Source organism: Parus major, chromosome 7, assembly GCF_001522545.3.
Source record: "Parus major isolate Abel chromosome 7, Parus_major1.1, whole genome shotgun sequence".
Classification (NCBI taxonomy): Eukaryota; Metazoa; Chordata; class Aves; order Passeriformes; family Paridae; genus Parus; species Parus major.
In genome coordinates, this window is record NC_031776.1 from 11,667,411 (window position 1) to 11,685,476 (window position 18,066).

At 40.7% G+C, this 18,066-nt stretch overlaps 2 protein-coding genes across 3 annotated transcripts in view; one reads left to right on the forward strand and one right to left on the reverse strand.

Moving 5' to 3' along the window:
• PLEKHM3 (pleckstrin homology domain containing M3) overlaps positions 1-8,754 on the forward strand; it is a 108,345-nt gene extending 99,591 nt beyond the window's left edge. For both annotated transcript variants that reach the window (XR_004498282.1, XR_004498285.1), the window contains one exon: positions 8,651-8,754. The gene's annotated coding sequence lies outside the window, so the exon portion shown is untranslated. The remainder of the gene's footprint in view (positions 1-8,650) is intronic.
• The window catches only part of CCNYL1 (cyclin Y like 1), a 32,848-nt gene continuing 16,707 nt past the window's right edge, over positions 1,926-18,066 (reverse strand). Inside the window, exons 5-11 of the mRNA XM_033516086.1 lie at positions 17,929-18,029; positions 16,453-16,488; positions 15,663-15,714; positions 12,499-12,618; positions 10,302-10,468; positions 6,458-6,620; positions 1,926-3,671 (exon numbers count right to left, since the gene is read on the reverse strand). Of these exons, the coding sequence (XP_033371977.1) occupies positions 3,555-3,671; positions 6,458-6,620; positions 10,302-10,468; positions 12,499-12,618; positions 15,663-15,714; positions 16,453-16,488; positions 17,929-18,029 (756 nt within the window). The 3' untranslated portion in view covers positions 1,926-3,554. The remainder of the gene's footprint in view (positions 3,672-6,457; positions 6,621-10,301; positions 10,469-12,498; positions 12,619-15,662; positions 15,715-16,452; positions 16,489-17,928; positions 18,030-18,066) is intronic.

The window sequence follows — 18,066 nt, forward strand, 5'->3', positions numbered from 1 at the left end:
AAAATGCCTTGTCTGTGAAGGCAGCCTGAGACTCCTAATCCTAAGACAAACAGGCCCATGCTCTGCCATTTAAGTGCTCTTTTGCCAGTCCATTGAGGGGTGGGTGTTAGTAAGGGCACTACAGTTACTCCGGTAGCACCCTGTAATTTATTCTATGTTGCCATATACATAAACAGCTTATTTAGTGCAAGAATAATTTTCCCAGGTTAACAATATGGAATGCCAGTTCTGTGTCATTGTCCTGCACTCCGGTGCTGTGGGAAATCCCAGGACAGGATGGGGGCTGCAGCCTGCCCAATGCTGAGCTCTGAATGGAGCAGCTCACCCTGCCCTGAGCACTCCTGCCAACCTCCTGTGCAAGCTCTTGCCTCAATGGCTCTTCTGTCCAATTCTGCTTGCTCAGGGTATGCTTGACACCTATACTCTTACCCAGGAGCAGTGGTCTTGACATTTATTCCATCCCTCAAGTGCCTGTCCTCTTAACTGCCAAGCCCAAACTGAAGTAGTTCTCATAAAATTCCCTTGGAAACAAAATACACAGTCCCTGTACACAAAGGGAAGGGGCTGCTGGAACCCAAGGGCATCTTGGAGCCCACAAACACCTCCATGGCCTCCTGCCCCTGTTGACTGCTAACACACGCTGCTCCTGCTGGTCTGGCTGGTGTTCACATCACTCTTGCTGGGCTGTAACTCAGCTATTGTCTCTGCAAACAGCATTTACTGCCAGATGGGGAGTGCTGCCCTGGAACTGAAAGCAGGTCACCTCAACATAGATTAAATATTGTTCAGCTGTTGGATTAAGAAAAACAAGGTACATTGATCCTCTGGCCAGTTGTTTTTCCCTGGGAGCAGAGGTAGTCTCTGTAATTCCAGTATTCTGACCATGATTGTAATTTTTCTTTTGCCTCTTTGAGAAAAGTGTTGCCAGCATATAGAGTAGTGCAAATTGGAGGGTATTTCCCCATCACAGTTCATTGTCCAGCAGAACCACCTAAATGCAATTCCTTCAGAAACACTGTCCAGCACTTCAAAAGGGAGCTGTATTTTTATTGTTTTATTGTTTAGCTAAGAAATACAGTGGCTGTGTTTTCCAGAAACTAACTCTTTTAGGGGTACCAGAAGGGTAAATGGAATTGCTATTTTCTCCCTCTTAAGCTGAGCTGGAGGTCAAGCCTGCTTAGTATCTGCTGAACAGATCAAAATCCCACTGGATAATGTGCTCTGGGCTACAGTAAAACTAAAGCCAGGTAATATTCAAAGCAAAATCAGGTTCACAGCAGCTGTATCCTGCAGGATGTATTGCAGAAGCAGCCATCAGCTTGAGATGTCATTCATCTGCCATCTAGATCAGCAGATGAGTCTCCATCTCATCTGGCAAAAAAAGGGAAACCAGTGCCCCCAGTCTCTGCTGAGCCGCTCACAGTGAGTGGCTGTTTTTGGAGCAGCCCCCCAGCACAGTGCACCAGATCGATCCCACAGAGCTGAAGGCACCTGGCAGTGCTGAGGGAAGCAAAGCTCGTTAGCAATTAGGTCACAAGTCAATCCAGGAGCTGGTCACTTGTAGCTTCCAATTTCGTGCTCCTCAAGGGAGGACTTAAAAACCATCAAATCGCTTCCAGAGAGACTGGCCCTACTTAAAGACCTTTGAAGTGCAAAGAAACTGTCAGTGAGTGGTTTACTTGAGCAGCACAAGTCAGGTTCTAAATCCAGAGACCATGTGGGAAGAGCTGGGCAGCCATGCAGGGCTGCACCTCTCCCAGGACTGCCAGACATTGACAGCCCATGGGGAACAAATGAAGGTGATAGGCTGGTGTGGGGAATGGAGAGGCCTTAACACACAGCTGCTGGGGTTTCTCTTCCTTTTTTTTTTTTCCTTTTTTGAGGGGCAGTAGAATCCAACAGCTGTACAGAACACACCTTTCACCTTTAACTTTAATTAAAATAGAGTTTATTAGCTTTTCTTTTAATACAAACATGAGAAAGGAAAACCACCTGAAGATGTAGTGTTATTTTCAATATTGAATTGTGATCGATACCTGAAGTGCCAAGTTCCGTGGGTTTGGGAGCCAGGGGCTGGCACATTTGCATACTGCAAAAGGCTGTATGCAGCACTTGAACAGCTGAGTGCAGCCACACTGATGATGGCACTCAGCCCCACTCCCAAAGGCAGATGGACTTGTTGTTCAGTGTATGTTTCTGGGCCTTGGCTGTAAGAGGAAGTGCACAAAACCCGTGTCATTCGGAGGGAGATCTGCTCCTAGGACACTGCCTAGAACCTATTTGGATCCAAGAAGGGAAGATACTACAAAGACTTGTCACAGGAAGAGTCTAATACTTATCCTGTTAAGAGTTCAGTTCAGAGCTTGTAAGTAAGCTCTGTTCCAAAATCTCAAAAAGAGCAAACCTCAAGCCTCTAGAGCAGTTGCACAAGATAAAATTCACTTTGGGAAAATAAAAAATAAGGTTTATAGAAAGCTTTTTGATAATTCTCAGTTGAACACAATATTTTTCCATCTACCTTGATAGGTAGTCCAGGATTCTCAAACTCATTATTGTCTCATTATGAATGTAACTGCCTCCCAGGAAACTGAAACCCAAGGAGAGCCAGATGGATGCACAACATCAGCTTTAGGAACTCACTGTATATAGCACAAGAGATCTGCAGTAGAACTCAGAGAAGCAGTGCTGCACACACGCCATTCACCACTGGATTGCTACACTGTTTGGGATGGTGATGATGTTTCCAGACCAGCTTTTTCATTCAATGCCTCAGAAAAACACACAGATTACATCTCTTCCCGAGCAATATAAGTATTAGAAAATGAGAGAAGCACCATAATTCACAAGAAATGCAGCATGGACCCTATACATTTTAACAATACATAAAACCGTATCTCTGCCCCCAGTCAAAACATTCAAAGTCTTTTGACAATCTTTACTGGAGTGAAGCTGTGGGTGCAGAGATGGAATTCCTTCCTGCTGGGCAGCTTCTTGGTATGAACACATCACCAATAATAGCAGCTTTTAGTAGCCAAACCAGGGAAAAGCCATCAACACGTGTATATGCTACTGTTTTCAGCTCCAGAGCGGCTTTATACTTTTAGGAGTCCCATGTGTAGTTTTTGTTAACACTGCATTGACCTGAAATATAAATGCAGTGCGACTCTGGATGACAGGGGAGAGGAGGGAAGAACATTGTAACTATAGTCATGTGGTTAGTGTTTAAATTCTAAAATTTAAAACTACTTATTATTAAAAACCTCAAGAGTTCACAGCTATAGGCCTACATAGTAAGCAAACATCTGTGGGGGAGAAAAGGAGATAAGTTTGTTTTTGCACCTCTGGATACATTAGAAGGCGGAGAGAGTTGATTTGACAAAGGTCTTGTCTTTTGCACCAAGTATGTTCCTCAAGCTCTGGGCTCCCTTGGCTGATTGGCTCTCCTTGCTTCCTCTTGCTGGAAGACACCATCACCGCTGGCTTGTGTGCATGGAGTGGTGGATTCCTCCGCTTCGTGTGGATGCTGGCTCCTGGTGCTGCAGCTTGCTCTCTCCTCAGGAGAGGATGGCATTAGAACGGCGGATACCAACTAAGTTATCAGCACTGAAAGATCGTCTCATAGCAGCTTTTGACAAGTCTTTGTATTTGTCTTCACACAGCCGGGAGATTGCCTGGGCACCACAGACAGACACAAAATGAAAAGTCTGTATTAGGAAAGTTTGAACATTCCAAGGGAGGTTTTACTAGCAGTGCAATACCAACAGCACAGGTGCTCTGCAGCAGTGACACTCCTGGCTTTTACCCAGAATAACAATAAATAGGGACTACTCTGGAGGGGAAATAGTAATGGGGTCTGTCCCCAGGTCACCATGAACCCCAGCCATCAGAAAGGTAGACCTAAAGAAGGTGAGTGGTTCCCATATGCAAGTATCTTCTTTATTTTACTAGTCTCACTATCTAATGAAAAACTTGGATCCGTTTCAGACTCAAGTTTGTGGAAGTTATGCTGAAGATCACCCCTGGTATCTGGGTCTGGTACATGCAGCAGCTCAAAAGAAATATTTTAACAGTGCAAAAACACACACGGGCATTTCTCTGAGAGAAAAGGTACAAACTGAAAAGGTTTCTGTGCTCCCTCAGGCATCTTACCCTTGGCTACTCAGGGCAAGCAAGCCAAGGAAATGAAATTCTACTACTTTCTAATTTCTATTAGGGTGTCTGTTTTGCCTTTACCTTTTCTATGCCCTCACTCCCAACATATTCCCGTATGGGAGGGCAGCCGTGGTACTTTATTATAGCAATTAAATATTAGCACATGTAGACATGTGCTAAGTTTTTTCATCCATTTATTGGTTTGTCTCTGCCCTGCTTATCTAGCTATTCTAGTAACAAGCCTAGTTATTTAAATCCTAATAACACAGTTGTCAAAAAAACCCTATGTCTCTTCCCCTGCAAGGCCTGTTTCTGATTGGAGCCTTCAGGCATTATCAATGCAAATTAATAAGGATACCTGTAATAAAAAAGTCAAACTGAATTTCAGCCCTGCACATTTACTTCCATTAATAATTTACCACCTATCACCAGATGAACTTTCAGAGTCCTGTGTTCAGCTACAAGCCTACACCTTCCCTTTAAGGCAGCACCCATTCAGCACAGCCCAGTGTTCTGCAAGTTCAAAAGGTGAAAAGCACTCTGAGCATGAATAAAGTTCTAAGTGTATTTTAAAATAATTATTTACATTTATTTCTGCCGACCTTCTGGAGGCATGCATTTGGCTCAAGAGTGGCATTCTTTGAGACACTGGCGGCATGAGCTCCTGGTGCAAGACCAGACAGACTCTCCATCCTGCTTTAATGCTAGCACATCAATCACACAGCAACCTGTGTTGACATATTTAGCCCCAGTTGTCCATATGGTGTAAATCAGTTTTCAGTTTCTGGAATTCAGCAATTCTCTGCTTTATACAGGCTCCTATCAATGGCTTATGTGCTTCTAACCAAAAAGTAGAATCAAAAAATTTAGCAAATAGTCTAAATATTTATCACATTTTAGAATTAAGCCCCTAAATGTCCTATATGCATGCATTAGTAAGTGCATGATCGCAAATTACATACTGTACTGAAAATTACTCTGGTTTTAAATACCAAGCCCCCAAATACTAAGAAAGAAGAAACAAAACAGGCTCACAATCTGTAAATCATCCACTTATGCCCTGGCACTGAGCAGCTCAGTAAACAATTTCCTGTGGACTATGAACTGCCCTACAACCACATTTACAATTAGTGACAGTGTTAGCTTAAAGTGCAAGTAACAAGGGTGAGACACAAAGCAGAAGAGCTGCATTGCTTAACTTTAAATAGAGGAATTCATAGGCATATCATACTTATCATTCCAAAGGACCAGAAGGGATCACACTTACTCCTGAAGTTCAGGCACTTATGGGACAAAATAAAATCCCTAGCCCTTGGCAGAATTATTGGGGCTGGACAACAGAACAATATAAGCCAGGAATCCACAGCACACCCCTCTCTGAAAGGGACTATGGTATCAGTGTACACAGGGCCTGTGGTAACGCTTTTGTTGAAAGGTCAACAAAACAACATGCAGAGTCATCAATTAAACCTGGACAGATGAAAGGTTGCATTGATCCAACAAGAAATTTCCCTGGGAACTCAGGTAATTTGTATATTTTCAAAATGTCTTACATATCTCCAGCAACTAGGATGACTGACTCTGCAAAAGTTAAAGCTTTTTAAAATGAGCCTTCGTGCCAAGAAGGCTGCAGGGCCTCCCCACAAGGGCAGCCTTTCCCAAGGAGCAGAAAGGGACAGTAATCTGCATTTACACTCCTCTGGGCATTCTGAAGGATTCCCAGGGAGGAGCTATTCCAAAAATTTATCTTAAAGCAACATTTCTCTGGAAAGGTGGGAAGCCACAACTTATTTCTGCAGCTGCCCCCAGACAAGTTGTTTATTAAACCATGAGAGCAGTAAGAGCACTCCCTCTAAATCTAAAAGCAGCTGTGCAGTGGGATGCAGTGGGAAACCTTCAGCTGGTAGTATTTAGAAGGGTCTTAGTGTGACTGTCTCTAGGTGCTTGGAAGACAAACTGTGACCAGGGAAGGAGAGACAATCCATTACATATGACACTAATCCTTTCAATCTTAAGTAGCCTAGCTGAACTACGGTTCCCAAAATAACATCCATTTTATTTTGCTATCTGTTAGATTTTTGTAATCTCCTCCAAAACCCTTCCCTTCCTCAGAATTCTAGCTTAGCCTAGGCATGGTTTCAGAAGTGCTAACTGTATTTATAAAGGGGTTAAATTACCCTGTAATAAACTGATTTAAAAGCTTTTTAGTTTTTCTAACTGCCATTTAACATGACTAGCAACAGATGCTGTTACTACTCATACAAGACAGAGGAGTCCCCTAATCAGCCACTCTCAGACCATTTACCTCCAGCTTCTGTGCTCTCTCTTTACTGAGAGGCTCCAGCAGAAAGCTTAGGTTATTGTCATCTGCTAGGGAGCGAAGATCAAAGTAGTATTTGGCGTAAACACTGGCAGGAACATTGATATTAAACTGCAGTAGCTCCAAGAAGTGTCTTTCCATCTCGTTCCTAGGAGGCGTAAGGGACAGGAGACAAAGGAAAAGAAAGATTGTTTTAGCTGGCTGAAAACACTGAAGAGACCTCAAGCTTGTTTTAAACCCAGCAACTTTGAAACAGGTCACCGAGAGCTCTGCATTATTAGTTTTGAGACAGGTCATTCCCTGGTGCTCAAAACAAGGTGCAGCTTTTGAGTCCTGGCACCTCCGGCTCGGCTCGGAAGGCAGTGCCCTGTCGTGCACTCGCTCGGCTGAGCGGGGAGGTTCATTCTTCGGAGTTCCATTAGTGCAGCTGTACAATTCATGCGCCATTCTCACTCTCATACGGCCCCACACTATAGTGATCAGATGAAAGGAATGATGTATGCTGTTTATTAGCTCTGAAGAACTTGCAGACATTTTCACCAGGCTGATAACAGGAAGGGGGTTTATTGAAGTAGAGGCGGACTAACAAAAGGAGTAGGCAGATCACCACGGCAACAAATGGATCTATGAAGAGCTGCTGCTATTATCTCACAGAAAAAAGCCTCTTGAAGCAACATGGATTCATCTCCAATAAATAAATAAATAAGCAGCATTAGGTGGGAGAAGGAATTTTCTCCTCAATAGCATTAGGCAGGATAACAAAGTACTATGTCAAAGGGCACTGTCCAGTTTTTACTCTCTTGTCTGTTTTCACTGGGCAAAACACTTTGAGGAAAGCATGGAGAGTGCCATGACATGAAAAAAACTGCTTCAGCTACTGTAATGTGGTCAGCTAAAGCAGAGATATTCCACAGAGGAAAAACCATGTTTTACAAATTAACCCAAAAAGAAACTGGTGGTACCCAGAGCGAGCAATTCAGTTCAACAACAACAGCAGTCCCTAACAGGTAGCAAAATCTGTTCCAACAGAATTTAGGAGCTGTATAGGCCAAATGTGAATACACCAGAAAATGCACCAAGTCACTGCCAAGGTAGTTACTGCTTTTTTTGGGAGCTTTTAAAATGGATGCTTTACCTATCAATGCGGGGGCAAATAAATCAAGGAATTGTCTGTGTTGTCCTGTATTGGGTGGTGGGTCTCAATATGAATAGCAGCTTTGTGCTTCCTTCTATCATAGCAGACTTGAGTATCATTGAACCTAGTGCCAAAATTAATTTCCTGTTCATATGGTCATAAGCCTATAGAAATGTAAATCAGATAATGTTTTGATGATCAGCTGATCAGAGCTTGATTTACCCCATGAGTAAATGCTCTTCACTGCCCCTTTTGTACTCACTAGGCTAATACATTTTAATTCTGTAAAAATACAATTCTTCATTGGATTAACAAGTCTATTAACAGTGGTTTAAAACCTGGAAAAGGATAATGCCCACGTTTTTTCTGTCCCTTATTTACAAATAGATGTAGCCTAAAGAATGAACAGCATGTGTCCCCTCACAAACAATTGTGGCAAGATTAGCAGCTGTACCGTTAATTTTTCAGCAATTATGGATTCAGTCTCATCAAAGCTAGCAAGTTCTGACAAAGGATGACTTCCAAATGTCAACTGAATTTCCTTTGATTTTTTTCCCATTAGAAAAAAGTAAAACAAAACAAAAAACTATCTCCCAAAACCCAAAAGAAAAATGTCTTTCATTAAAAAAACCCACCTTTGCCTTGGTCAAATAGAAAAGGGCTTGTGATAGAAAAATTTAGGTGACCACTTCAACTATGTTGAGTAGGATAAGGCAAAGGCAAATGACCACATCTGGCAATGCCAGGCCTGGATCTTGTATCCAGTTGCAGAGCCTGGGATGAACACCCTGTGCCACTGTCAGGAAGGGGGTAGTACAGTGTCTGACCATACCTAAATTCAAAGGTCTAAGTCATCTCAAATGAGATGGGATTACAAAAATCCCATCCTCAAATTGGAGGAAATTCCATCTATTTTCCTTACCATAATCACTGCTTTGAAAATGCAAGTACTGACAATTTCAGGAGACCCAGCATTGGCAATAGAGAATAAATATCCTGCTTGTTATATTTTCAGTGCTATCAATTTGATTTGTCCCAAATAGGGCTAGAAGGAGAGACATCAAAAGAGCAGGATGTACACTCCAGCACTCCTGGCTTTGCTGATCCCACTTCAGCCATCTCAGAGTTATTTGCAGCAACGCTTCAGGTATGTTCCTCAGCTAGATGAGCACTCAGGGCCAGGCTGAGTGAAGATGTACATTGCATAAAATCACTAATTATGCTTTCCCAAAAGCAGGGCTGCCACAGTCCTGCATTTTGAGTTAAAGAACTCCCAGGAAAGGGGTATGTATAAAACAAGTTATAGTTGTTGCTCTTTGAGATGTGAAATAATTTGAACAATAGAAATTCTTTGAAAATAATTTTTTTTTTTTTTAATAAAAATTCCCTCATTTTTAGAAATACAGCCCCCCATCTAAAAGGAAGAAAACTAGATATTCCTCCTCCTAAAGAGCCCCAAATGACTAAATACTTACTGTATTTTAAGCATTAGTTTGGGCTGAATCCAGGGAAGAGAGCTAGGGGCAAGAACACTGCTCCATGACACAGGCAGCCTCCCAGTGCTGTGTGCAGGGCTCTGCCAGCTCAGTTTGCTCCTGTGCTAGAACTGGCTGTCACTGCACAGGTGTGGACACGTGCCCGGGGCACAGCACCATGATTAAACTCAAACACACACAAAGCATGCCAAGAAAGCAAGGCCAGAAAGCCTGTGTTTTAAGCTGGACTTGTATAATTTCTACCTGTCATAATAAGAGAAATAGGAGAACAAGCTAGCAAATGGAATTAAAACAAAAATGTTGATGTTTCAAAGCTCTGAGATAGAACTTTGTGAGAAGGAATTAAACAGAAAACCTAATGGGCCAACTACAGTCCTCATAAACACATCTCCAGCCCATAGTATGAGCCTGGTGCCATGAGGATGAATATCTTCCTGTACTACAGAATCTGGTTTAAAACTGAGTGCAGCAAGAAAAGACAGCAGATTCAAAATTTCTGAAAAACTGAAATTCACATCTAAGACAAAAATACATCTAAGGAACAGCCTTACAAAAACAAGCAGTAATAAGACTGAGGACTTTGTTTTCAGCTCTGTAGGCACATCTAAGAACCTACCCAGAGAGGATAAGCTGTAGCAGTAGCTGTGTGTAACACAGGCAACCATAGCTACTCACACAGACAACACCTGCCTGCCAGCAGCAGCACTAGGAGTTCAGACCTTGAGATGCTTAACTGGATACACAAGCACACATGAAAGTCACAAATTATGGTTTACCTTGCAATTCTTCAAATTCTAAAATAGAAAAGGCAGAGGACAAATTTAGTTCACTTTTTTTCCCTTCTAGAAAAATCTTTTGATAAGACTATAAATTTAGTTTAGTACCATGGCTCATGACTGAGATAAAGAAGGTAAAGAAAACTAACTTCGAAGTCACACAAGCAAGTCATTAAAATTATTAGTACAGATTTGTCTCAAAGTAGGGTAATTATCCAAAGTTTCCTGAGGTGAAAATGAAGAAGAATGAGGCCAGACACTAAATATAAACCTTATATATATATCATAGCAATAGAGAGAGATTTCTTCAGCATGATCACAAAAATTGGTATTTAAAAAACCACAAACAACAGAAAAAATCACATACACAAAAACTGCCCAAAACCTCACCAACTGCAGATTACCCAAACATTACAACTTACATGTCCTCAACAGTAATGTCCTTCAGTATTTGGCAATAATCCACATTCCACACAGCTTGATCATCCCAGACTTTAGAAGCAAGCAGAATAGCTCCTAGGACTATCCTCTTCCAGTTACTAGGGCATATGTCAATCTCTGCATAGGTTAAAAGCCTTTCCAAATAAACCTATAGAAAGAAGAAGGAAAAAAAACTAAGCAAAACCCCAAAAATTATATGTGGGGAATTACAACCTGGAATAGAGCTAAGCAGCAAACATGCCAGTCCAGTGTGATTATTTACTACTATTAAGTGTATCAGTATCAGTGATTACTACTGACACTTAAGAATCCAAATTTTCAGGAGTTATGGGTTCCATTATTTATTATTCTACAAGAGCTGGACCACCAGGGCACACAATAGCTAGTGAGGTGAGAGTTCTGAGCAGTGAGCACTGCTCCTTCAGGAAGACACAGCTCTGTCACCAGTCACATTTCACTGGCAGGTTCTCATTAGGGCCTACCTGGATAGCAAATCACTCAACATCACATTAGCCCTTCATCATGGTTCAGGTTCAGCACTGTAGCTTAACAGGAAGTGCTAAAACCTGCACTTCGATCTCTAGTGATGGGACAAAGATGTGTTAATTGCTGTCTTTCCACAATGAAAGGGCTTTAGTGCTATTTCTGTTTTACCCTGTATAGAACAGACTTCAGCTCCTTCATCTCCATCACCAACTGCTTAGGCAGTGAGACATACCCAAGTCCAAAGATGTGCCTTGATCTTTTCCTCCCATGAGGTCTCAAACCAACTCTAGGATGTGGAATCTCTCTTCTCCTTGAAAGTTCTCTATTATTCATGCTCCTATAATGATCTATGTACTAAGTAATATGCACTTTCAAATTTTAATATTGTTTTTAATTTTCTATTCCCTCATCTAAATCCAAGTTTCTAATGTAGCTTCACATAAATTAGTGGGTAAGGGAAGCTCCACCTATTAAGGTCTAAGGGAAGAATTAATCTTTGTCATTGAGGTCTCCCCATGCTTTCTTCACATCCTTGGCTTGTAGCCGTCTAATAGCCTAAAGGTGTTCCTATAATAACAGGGCCATCTAGTGGTAAAATTCACTCTAAAAACGAACTCCATTTCTTGTAAACACTTCACATAGTTTGCTCAGGGTTAGCTGTCATCTTGTTCTGTCAAAATTGCTTTCCTGTCTTTGAAAAAGCAAAAACCTCCAACTACTTTCAGAGTTTCAATAACTCTTAAATATTCAACCTTTTTAACTACTATTTTCCTTATTAAAGAGAGTCCTTCAAGCTAAGTTTGCTTAATTGCTATATTGTCTTTTGGTGACAGTTCTGTTCTCCTTTCACCTGTTTTTCAGAAAGAAGTCACAATGAAGACTGAAGTTTAGTGTGCAATGAAGTGCAGTTTGAGAGACAGTCTAAAATACCAATTATATATGTTGTGGTTTTTAAATTTCCTTCCATGTACATATATGCATACACACACACATATATAGAAAAATAAAAACTCATTGTCATTGATAAATTTTTAAATGCATCATGCTTTCTGAAATCAAACAACAAACTGTAATGAGATGATAATCTTATTATTGTTTTTAAATTCTAAGTACCCCCAAGTCACCTGGGGAAAAAGTTACAGCCTCTTCGGCTTAATTTAAAAAAAAAAAAAAAGTTTGGTAGAAAGGTGGCAATGATTGAAGAACATAATAATGAGAAAGATCCACTCCTAGAGTTCCTATAGGATTAACTCTTGATCCCTTGAGGCAGTATTACTTCTGGTAATATGTTCTGGTTAAGATGAACTCAAAACTCACACCTTCCCCTCCACACAGCTGAAAGAAAAAAATATCTTTTTGTATGACCTCATCACACCCCACTGTTTACAGCATCTCACTGTTCTGCTCTTCTCAAGCTTCTTCAGTGAGTTCTGTATTATGAAACAAACAGGATTTTATTGGACAAATAATTAGGCACTACATATTTATATACAGAAAAGGGAATTGCCTTTTATTTAATCACTTCTGTGACTACTTAGAAATCTCTAATGAACTCACTTGTACTGTGCCTTCATTAACAGGGCTTCATGAGATGCTCTTAACTATTTAAATGTCAGTTCAGCCTGATTCTCTTACTGAGGAGAGGGGCAAGTCCTCCAAAAGCTCGCACTGCAGCACTAGGGCACCTCTTACCAGTGTCACTATTGCACATTCCGCTGTCAGCTGTGCTGCGCTGAAGAGCGTCCGAACAAACCGGTAGATGTGCTTGTGGTCAGGGTCATGCTTGTAGTAGTCATCTGGGACTTCTTCCCGCTGAAAGAAAGTTCTTGGAATTACTGAAAATCTGTCTTACTTAGCCCTGACTCTAAAGACCAGGTTGTTTCTTCTCACTGAGGTGTATACACCCATCTCCTGTCACAGAGGCAGAACAGAGCTATGCACTGAAAGAAGCAGCCTTGCAATATTGAAACATTCCAAACAAAACACACTAGCTTTAGCTGGTATCTCTCTTCTGAACATTTGTTTGATCTGTAGGACCAACAGAAAAGAGCATGAACTATCATCATCACAGCAGGTGCTAACTATTGTCCATGGAACATTCTTCAGACTGAAAGAGATGTAAAAAACGAACGCTTCTCCCTGCAAGAACATTACAGGTATATACACCCTAGGGGAAACAGTGGCTCTTCAAAAGGCAAAATTAACAGACCTCATGAGATTCCTCTTCCAGCTGAGGAAGTGCTGAAGAAGACATGGCAATAATTCTGTCACAGATAGAACCAGATCGTAATTTACACTGTCTTCATAGGACTCATTCTTGAGAGACTCCAGAAAGACAACAAAGCTAATGAACAACTAGATTTAACTCCAACAGGGTGCTAAACTGTTTCTAAACACAGGGGAGAAGTTCAGAAATAAACAGTCTGTAAAAGCAATCCTAAAGTGTTTGAGATACGTTCTCATATTCGGCACTTTTTCTGGAGGGATGAAACTTCAAGAGCTCCAGCTCTGCACACTGGTTCTGCAAAACTGATACTGAATATATTTCTGTTTACAGTCCAAGTCAGACCTACAGTATGGTTGGCACAGCAGCTGACAACAGCATACCTGCTTGACACTAAGTTAGTAGTTGTAATGTAAGCAAAGCAGCATTTTCCTGTGGTTTTGTAGTTTAAAATAGCCAGGGAGCATTGTCAAGTAAAATGCAGAGTAAAATGTTAACTTTGTACTGCCCACACAGCCTAATACACCACTAACCAACAGAAGGTATCTCTGCAAGGGGGACATGCAACATTAGGAATAGCATGAGCAGGAACACTGCTCATTCCTGTGCTACACATGGTACAAAAGCACATCTAGAAGTACATTTTTGCTGATTGCATGTCTGGAGGTAACCCAGAATGGTATTGTATTCCCCATTATCTGTGCCCAAAAACTGTCATGGTCTCTTTAGGACTCTGCTGTGGGAAGCTGGGGATGGGTAGCTGCTATCCCAGGTGTTTTTAAACTCGGCTCTGGAAGGCAGCTGTGTGGTCTTGGCTCTGCCAGCTGCTTGGTCTTGCCTTATGCACAGGCTTGCCCCTTTTTGGGTTCTCTTTTTGGTGTTTTTTTTCCTGGTCTCACAGAGACTGCAGTTAGTGGCTTTCTCATCTTGGGAAGGGTATTTCTGGCATTTTGGGTCTCTCCTTGTTCCCACAAGGTTCAGCAGTTTGCTATTTACTTACTGTTAGTTTTCACCTGTTGCTGTTTCGTTTGTTAGTAAGCTCTTCTTTTTTTACTTACATCTACTTGTATTCATTCCTTATTAGTGGAAAGGGATTGGTTGAACCTACATAGGGAGGCAACTTATTCCATAGTCTTCTCCTTTTAAATTGTCCTAAACAAGACACTGGACTCAGAAAGGAAGCATCAAGATGGTATTTGTGACTAAATCCATGATACCAGTAACTAGGTCCTGTTAGGGTCAACAGAGTTGGTCTGGACTCCTTGTGACTGCATCTTTAGAAGACAAGGTGTTCAGAGATTTCTTCCTGCTAATTAACCTTTCTGAAGGAACAGTTGGTACCCAGGCAAAACACCATTGCTATAGAAACTAACAAGCCATGTGTGCCTTTCCCTCACAAGGGTGACAATCAGCCATAACTCTATTTCTGTCTGTATGCTGCAGTAAGATAGAATAGACCTTTAAGTGCTCCCCAGAGGACACAATGATTTTCTTCTCATTAAATAGGAGGTAGGCTATATGAAAGGATCAAAGGATGCCAGGTTGTTAAATAAAGAAATTGTCTGATGGAGTCCATCTTACATAAATAATTTTGAACGCACAACAGACTCAGGCATTTAAAATAGTTTTGGTCCACACTTATTGTTCTGAAGTGCAACAATCCATACAACAAATCTTGACTAATATAGCTCTTGTCCTGAAGTTCTCCTTTCTTTTAATTGTGTGAGGAGTTGTATTTATTTATATTGTACTGTACAATTCCTAGCACAATGGGTCAAATTTAGGGATGAAACTCCAACAAACTTAAAATATTAAATTTTTTATTAAAATCTGTCTGTTAACAAACAAAATCTGTGAAATAGGTTGTACTGGATTCACTCAGGTAAGTCCCAGAACAAATTCAAATCTTAAAGCCACTCGATCTTTGCTAAATTAATTTCACATGAAAAACAAAGGAAGTGGTTCTGCAGGACAGGCATTAAGCTAGGAGTGCTCAAACTGGATGTGAAAAGCACATGCTCCACTCTTAAACTTCCCTGTACTATGAGGTTTTGCATCACTAAGAGTGTCAAAAAAGGTGTACCAGGACCAGTCACATTAAAATCACATCCTGAATGCTCCTTGCTGTTACTGCAAGCAGTCTTAAGCATATATGCTTTAAAATATTGCCTTTATGTTTTTTTAAAGGCCAAACTCACTGTTGCCTACTTTGTGTGATACTTCATGTATTATATTCTCCTGTCTGCAGTCATTTCAAAGGTTAGGCACATACCTACTAACCGTGTCCTCCTACAGAAACAGAAAACACTTCTAATAAAGCAGTATTAAGGAGGGGAAGAAAAGAGATGGACAAGAAATTTCAGACGTGGAATACAAAAGAATTTGGCACATGCTTATTTCTATTTATAGTCAAAGCATAAAAGTCAAACATAGTTTGTAACATTTATAAAGACTGGGCTCTGTTCATGATCTAGCTGATCTCAAAAGTCACTGTTTGCGCTTTGTATTATATATAAAGAGACAATTTAAGATTAATTTGATTGTGGCCTGGTGCTAATACATTTTTATTACTTACAGAATACAATCAAAATGTTATTTATACACATTTATAGGATCCAATAATAACACTTACTGTAAGAGGATGAGATTTTTCATCAAAAATATCCAATGATCTGTCAGAATCTCTACAAAACAAAAATCTCTGGTTTAGCAATAAGAGTTAACTGGCAATGCTGTGCTCTACTAAAAAACATTGTTTGTTAAAGAGGACCAAGAGATATATTTTATAGTTCAGTTTTTCCTAGAGTATGGTATGGAGCTACCCAGTATTTTTGCAAAGCATTTAGTGATGAGTCCTTAGAATGAAATATTTAAGGAACTAAACAATGAATAGCTTTCCGTGTTCTTGCATTATGCTTACTACAAATTCTCCCTCCAAATGTGAAAACAGATGAAACTCATTAATAGCATTTACTTCAAAAAGTCAGCTGTAATTCAGAAGCATATGCTGGAACTGGCTGTAATGGCAAGAGTGATTTGTACATGGACAGAGTGTTCCTTCACCCATCAAAGCTAATACTTACCTCTGTTCTCAGGAAAAGCTAAACAAAGGCCAGAGGCTGATTTGTGGTGAGTTAAGTGTGTTTTCCTCCCTCCCTGTTTTGGAGTTTCACGTGCCATTGGATGGGTGCATTATTGACCCTTCCACAGCAGCTCAAGAGGGGGTACAATGAGGAAACAGATACAGCTTGAAGTGCTGGAGTTTTCACCTCCTTTAACTTTCACCAGCTGTCACTGAAGTAACCAAGACCACATTTGACTCCATGATATTCAGAGTTTTTTTCCACTCCTAGTGATTCTATCTTTTTATATCCCTGGTTCAAAAAGAAAGTAATATTTCAGGAAAGAAAGAGTTCACTCACCTGTTCTTTATATGGTAGAATATTGCTAATGTTACACTAAAAAACAGAAAAGAAGAATAAAGATTTAACAAAGCATATTCCATGTACACTATTCCACTGCAAAAGCTGTCATTCAGTGCATAATGTTACAGATCCATTTTGCAGTGACCTCCTCTCACATCCCCAAGTACTACACATCTCATTTTTGATGTTTAACTGTCTGGACAGAAATTGGCCAAATCAAATCTGGCAGCCAAACTACTTTTACATTCATTGTACAGATATTTGTGCAACAAAATAACTGTTAAGTGGCATTTTCAACATGTACTTTCATTTCCTGATTAGGTGATATTTATTGAAAATGTGGTCTAGTCCCAACAAAATGTAAGCTCTCCTTGGTGTTACATATACCATTACAGAGATTCTGCAGATGTTTTAACCCTGTCTGGTTGTCTAATTTAGGAACTGTCTAAAAAAGAGATGGTGTTACGCCAGCATAATCCAAGAAGTGGACAAGAACAGATTTCAGTCTCTGCTAAATGAGGCAATAGGTTTCATATAGTAACACTCATCTGCTGGGGCCAATTTCAGATTTTTTACTCATGGTGATAACACGAATGCTGCCATCACAGGAACCTGTCACAAAAACTTCTGATCTGCTGTCAGCTGTACAACACTTTAAAATGGCACAAGCATAGCTTTTTAGGTTTTTGTTTTACTCTAGAAAAGGAGAAGTGACATGTTGCATACCTTTGTCTGAAACCACGTTTTAAAGTAACAAATGAACTTAGACATTTCCAAACTCTACGACAATATTAAATCAGTAAAGCTTTCTGGACCTCAACCTACTCAGCCTTCCTTTCCCCTCAAGCACGATAAAACTCTCTTCTCGATTCTCAGCTGGTAACATCTAAGTGCAAATAACTGACCTCCTGGTACCCAGAAAAATAGGCCCAGCAGCCATTTACATTGGAGACCATAATTATCACCTACCTAAAATAACAAGTATGTGAGGAGAAGGCAGAAAGGCCAGCACTAAACCCCAAGTCAGCAATATGCTGGTTTTCCACAACTAGAGGGCAGACTAATACCACTGGCAAGTACCAAACGCAGTCCTGCAACTTCTGCAACTCCACAAAAAATCCATTTCAAGTTTTCCCAGGTCAAGAATTTCTTGATTTGGCTTTCAGTGTGAACTAAACTCCCCACCTCAACACATGCTTTCAAACCCACAATGCTGACACACTTCTGCACTGCCTCACGATGAGAACAACTTTGAAATAGGACAGTCTGTGAGCTCTGTGACTGAAACAAGAGCTCCCTCCAGCAGTCAATTACCCAGACCTCTACACCCCTTCCATGACCAACCTGCAGAAGCAGTGCTGTGCTTCTCTCATTCAAGGGTACAGTTGGTTTTGGAACAGACAAGACCCCCAGAAAATCCCAAATAACCCTTGCAATGCCACTCAAGCCCTTGCTGATGACAAGGGTCCTTACCACTTTATTGTGCTTCTAAGGTTAGGCTGACTGACCGTGCTGTCATCTATAAATATTGTTGAGCATGAGCTGTATTTTTTCGTAAGCTGACCAGGAGAAACCTTGAGGAAAGAAAAAAAGAAGAGAATTGAAATATAT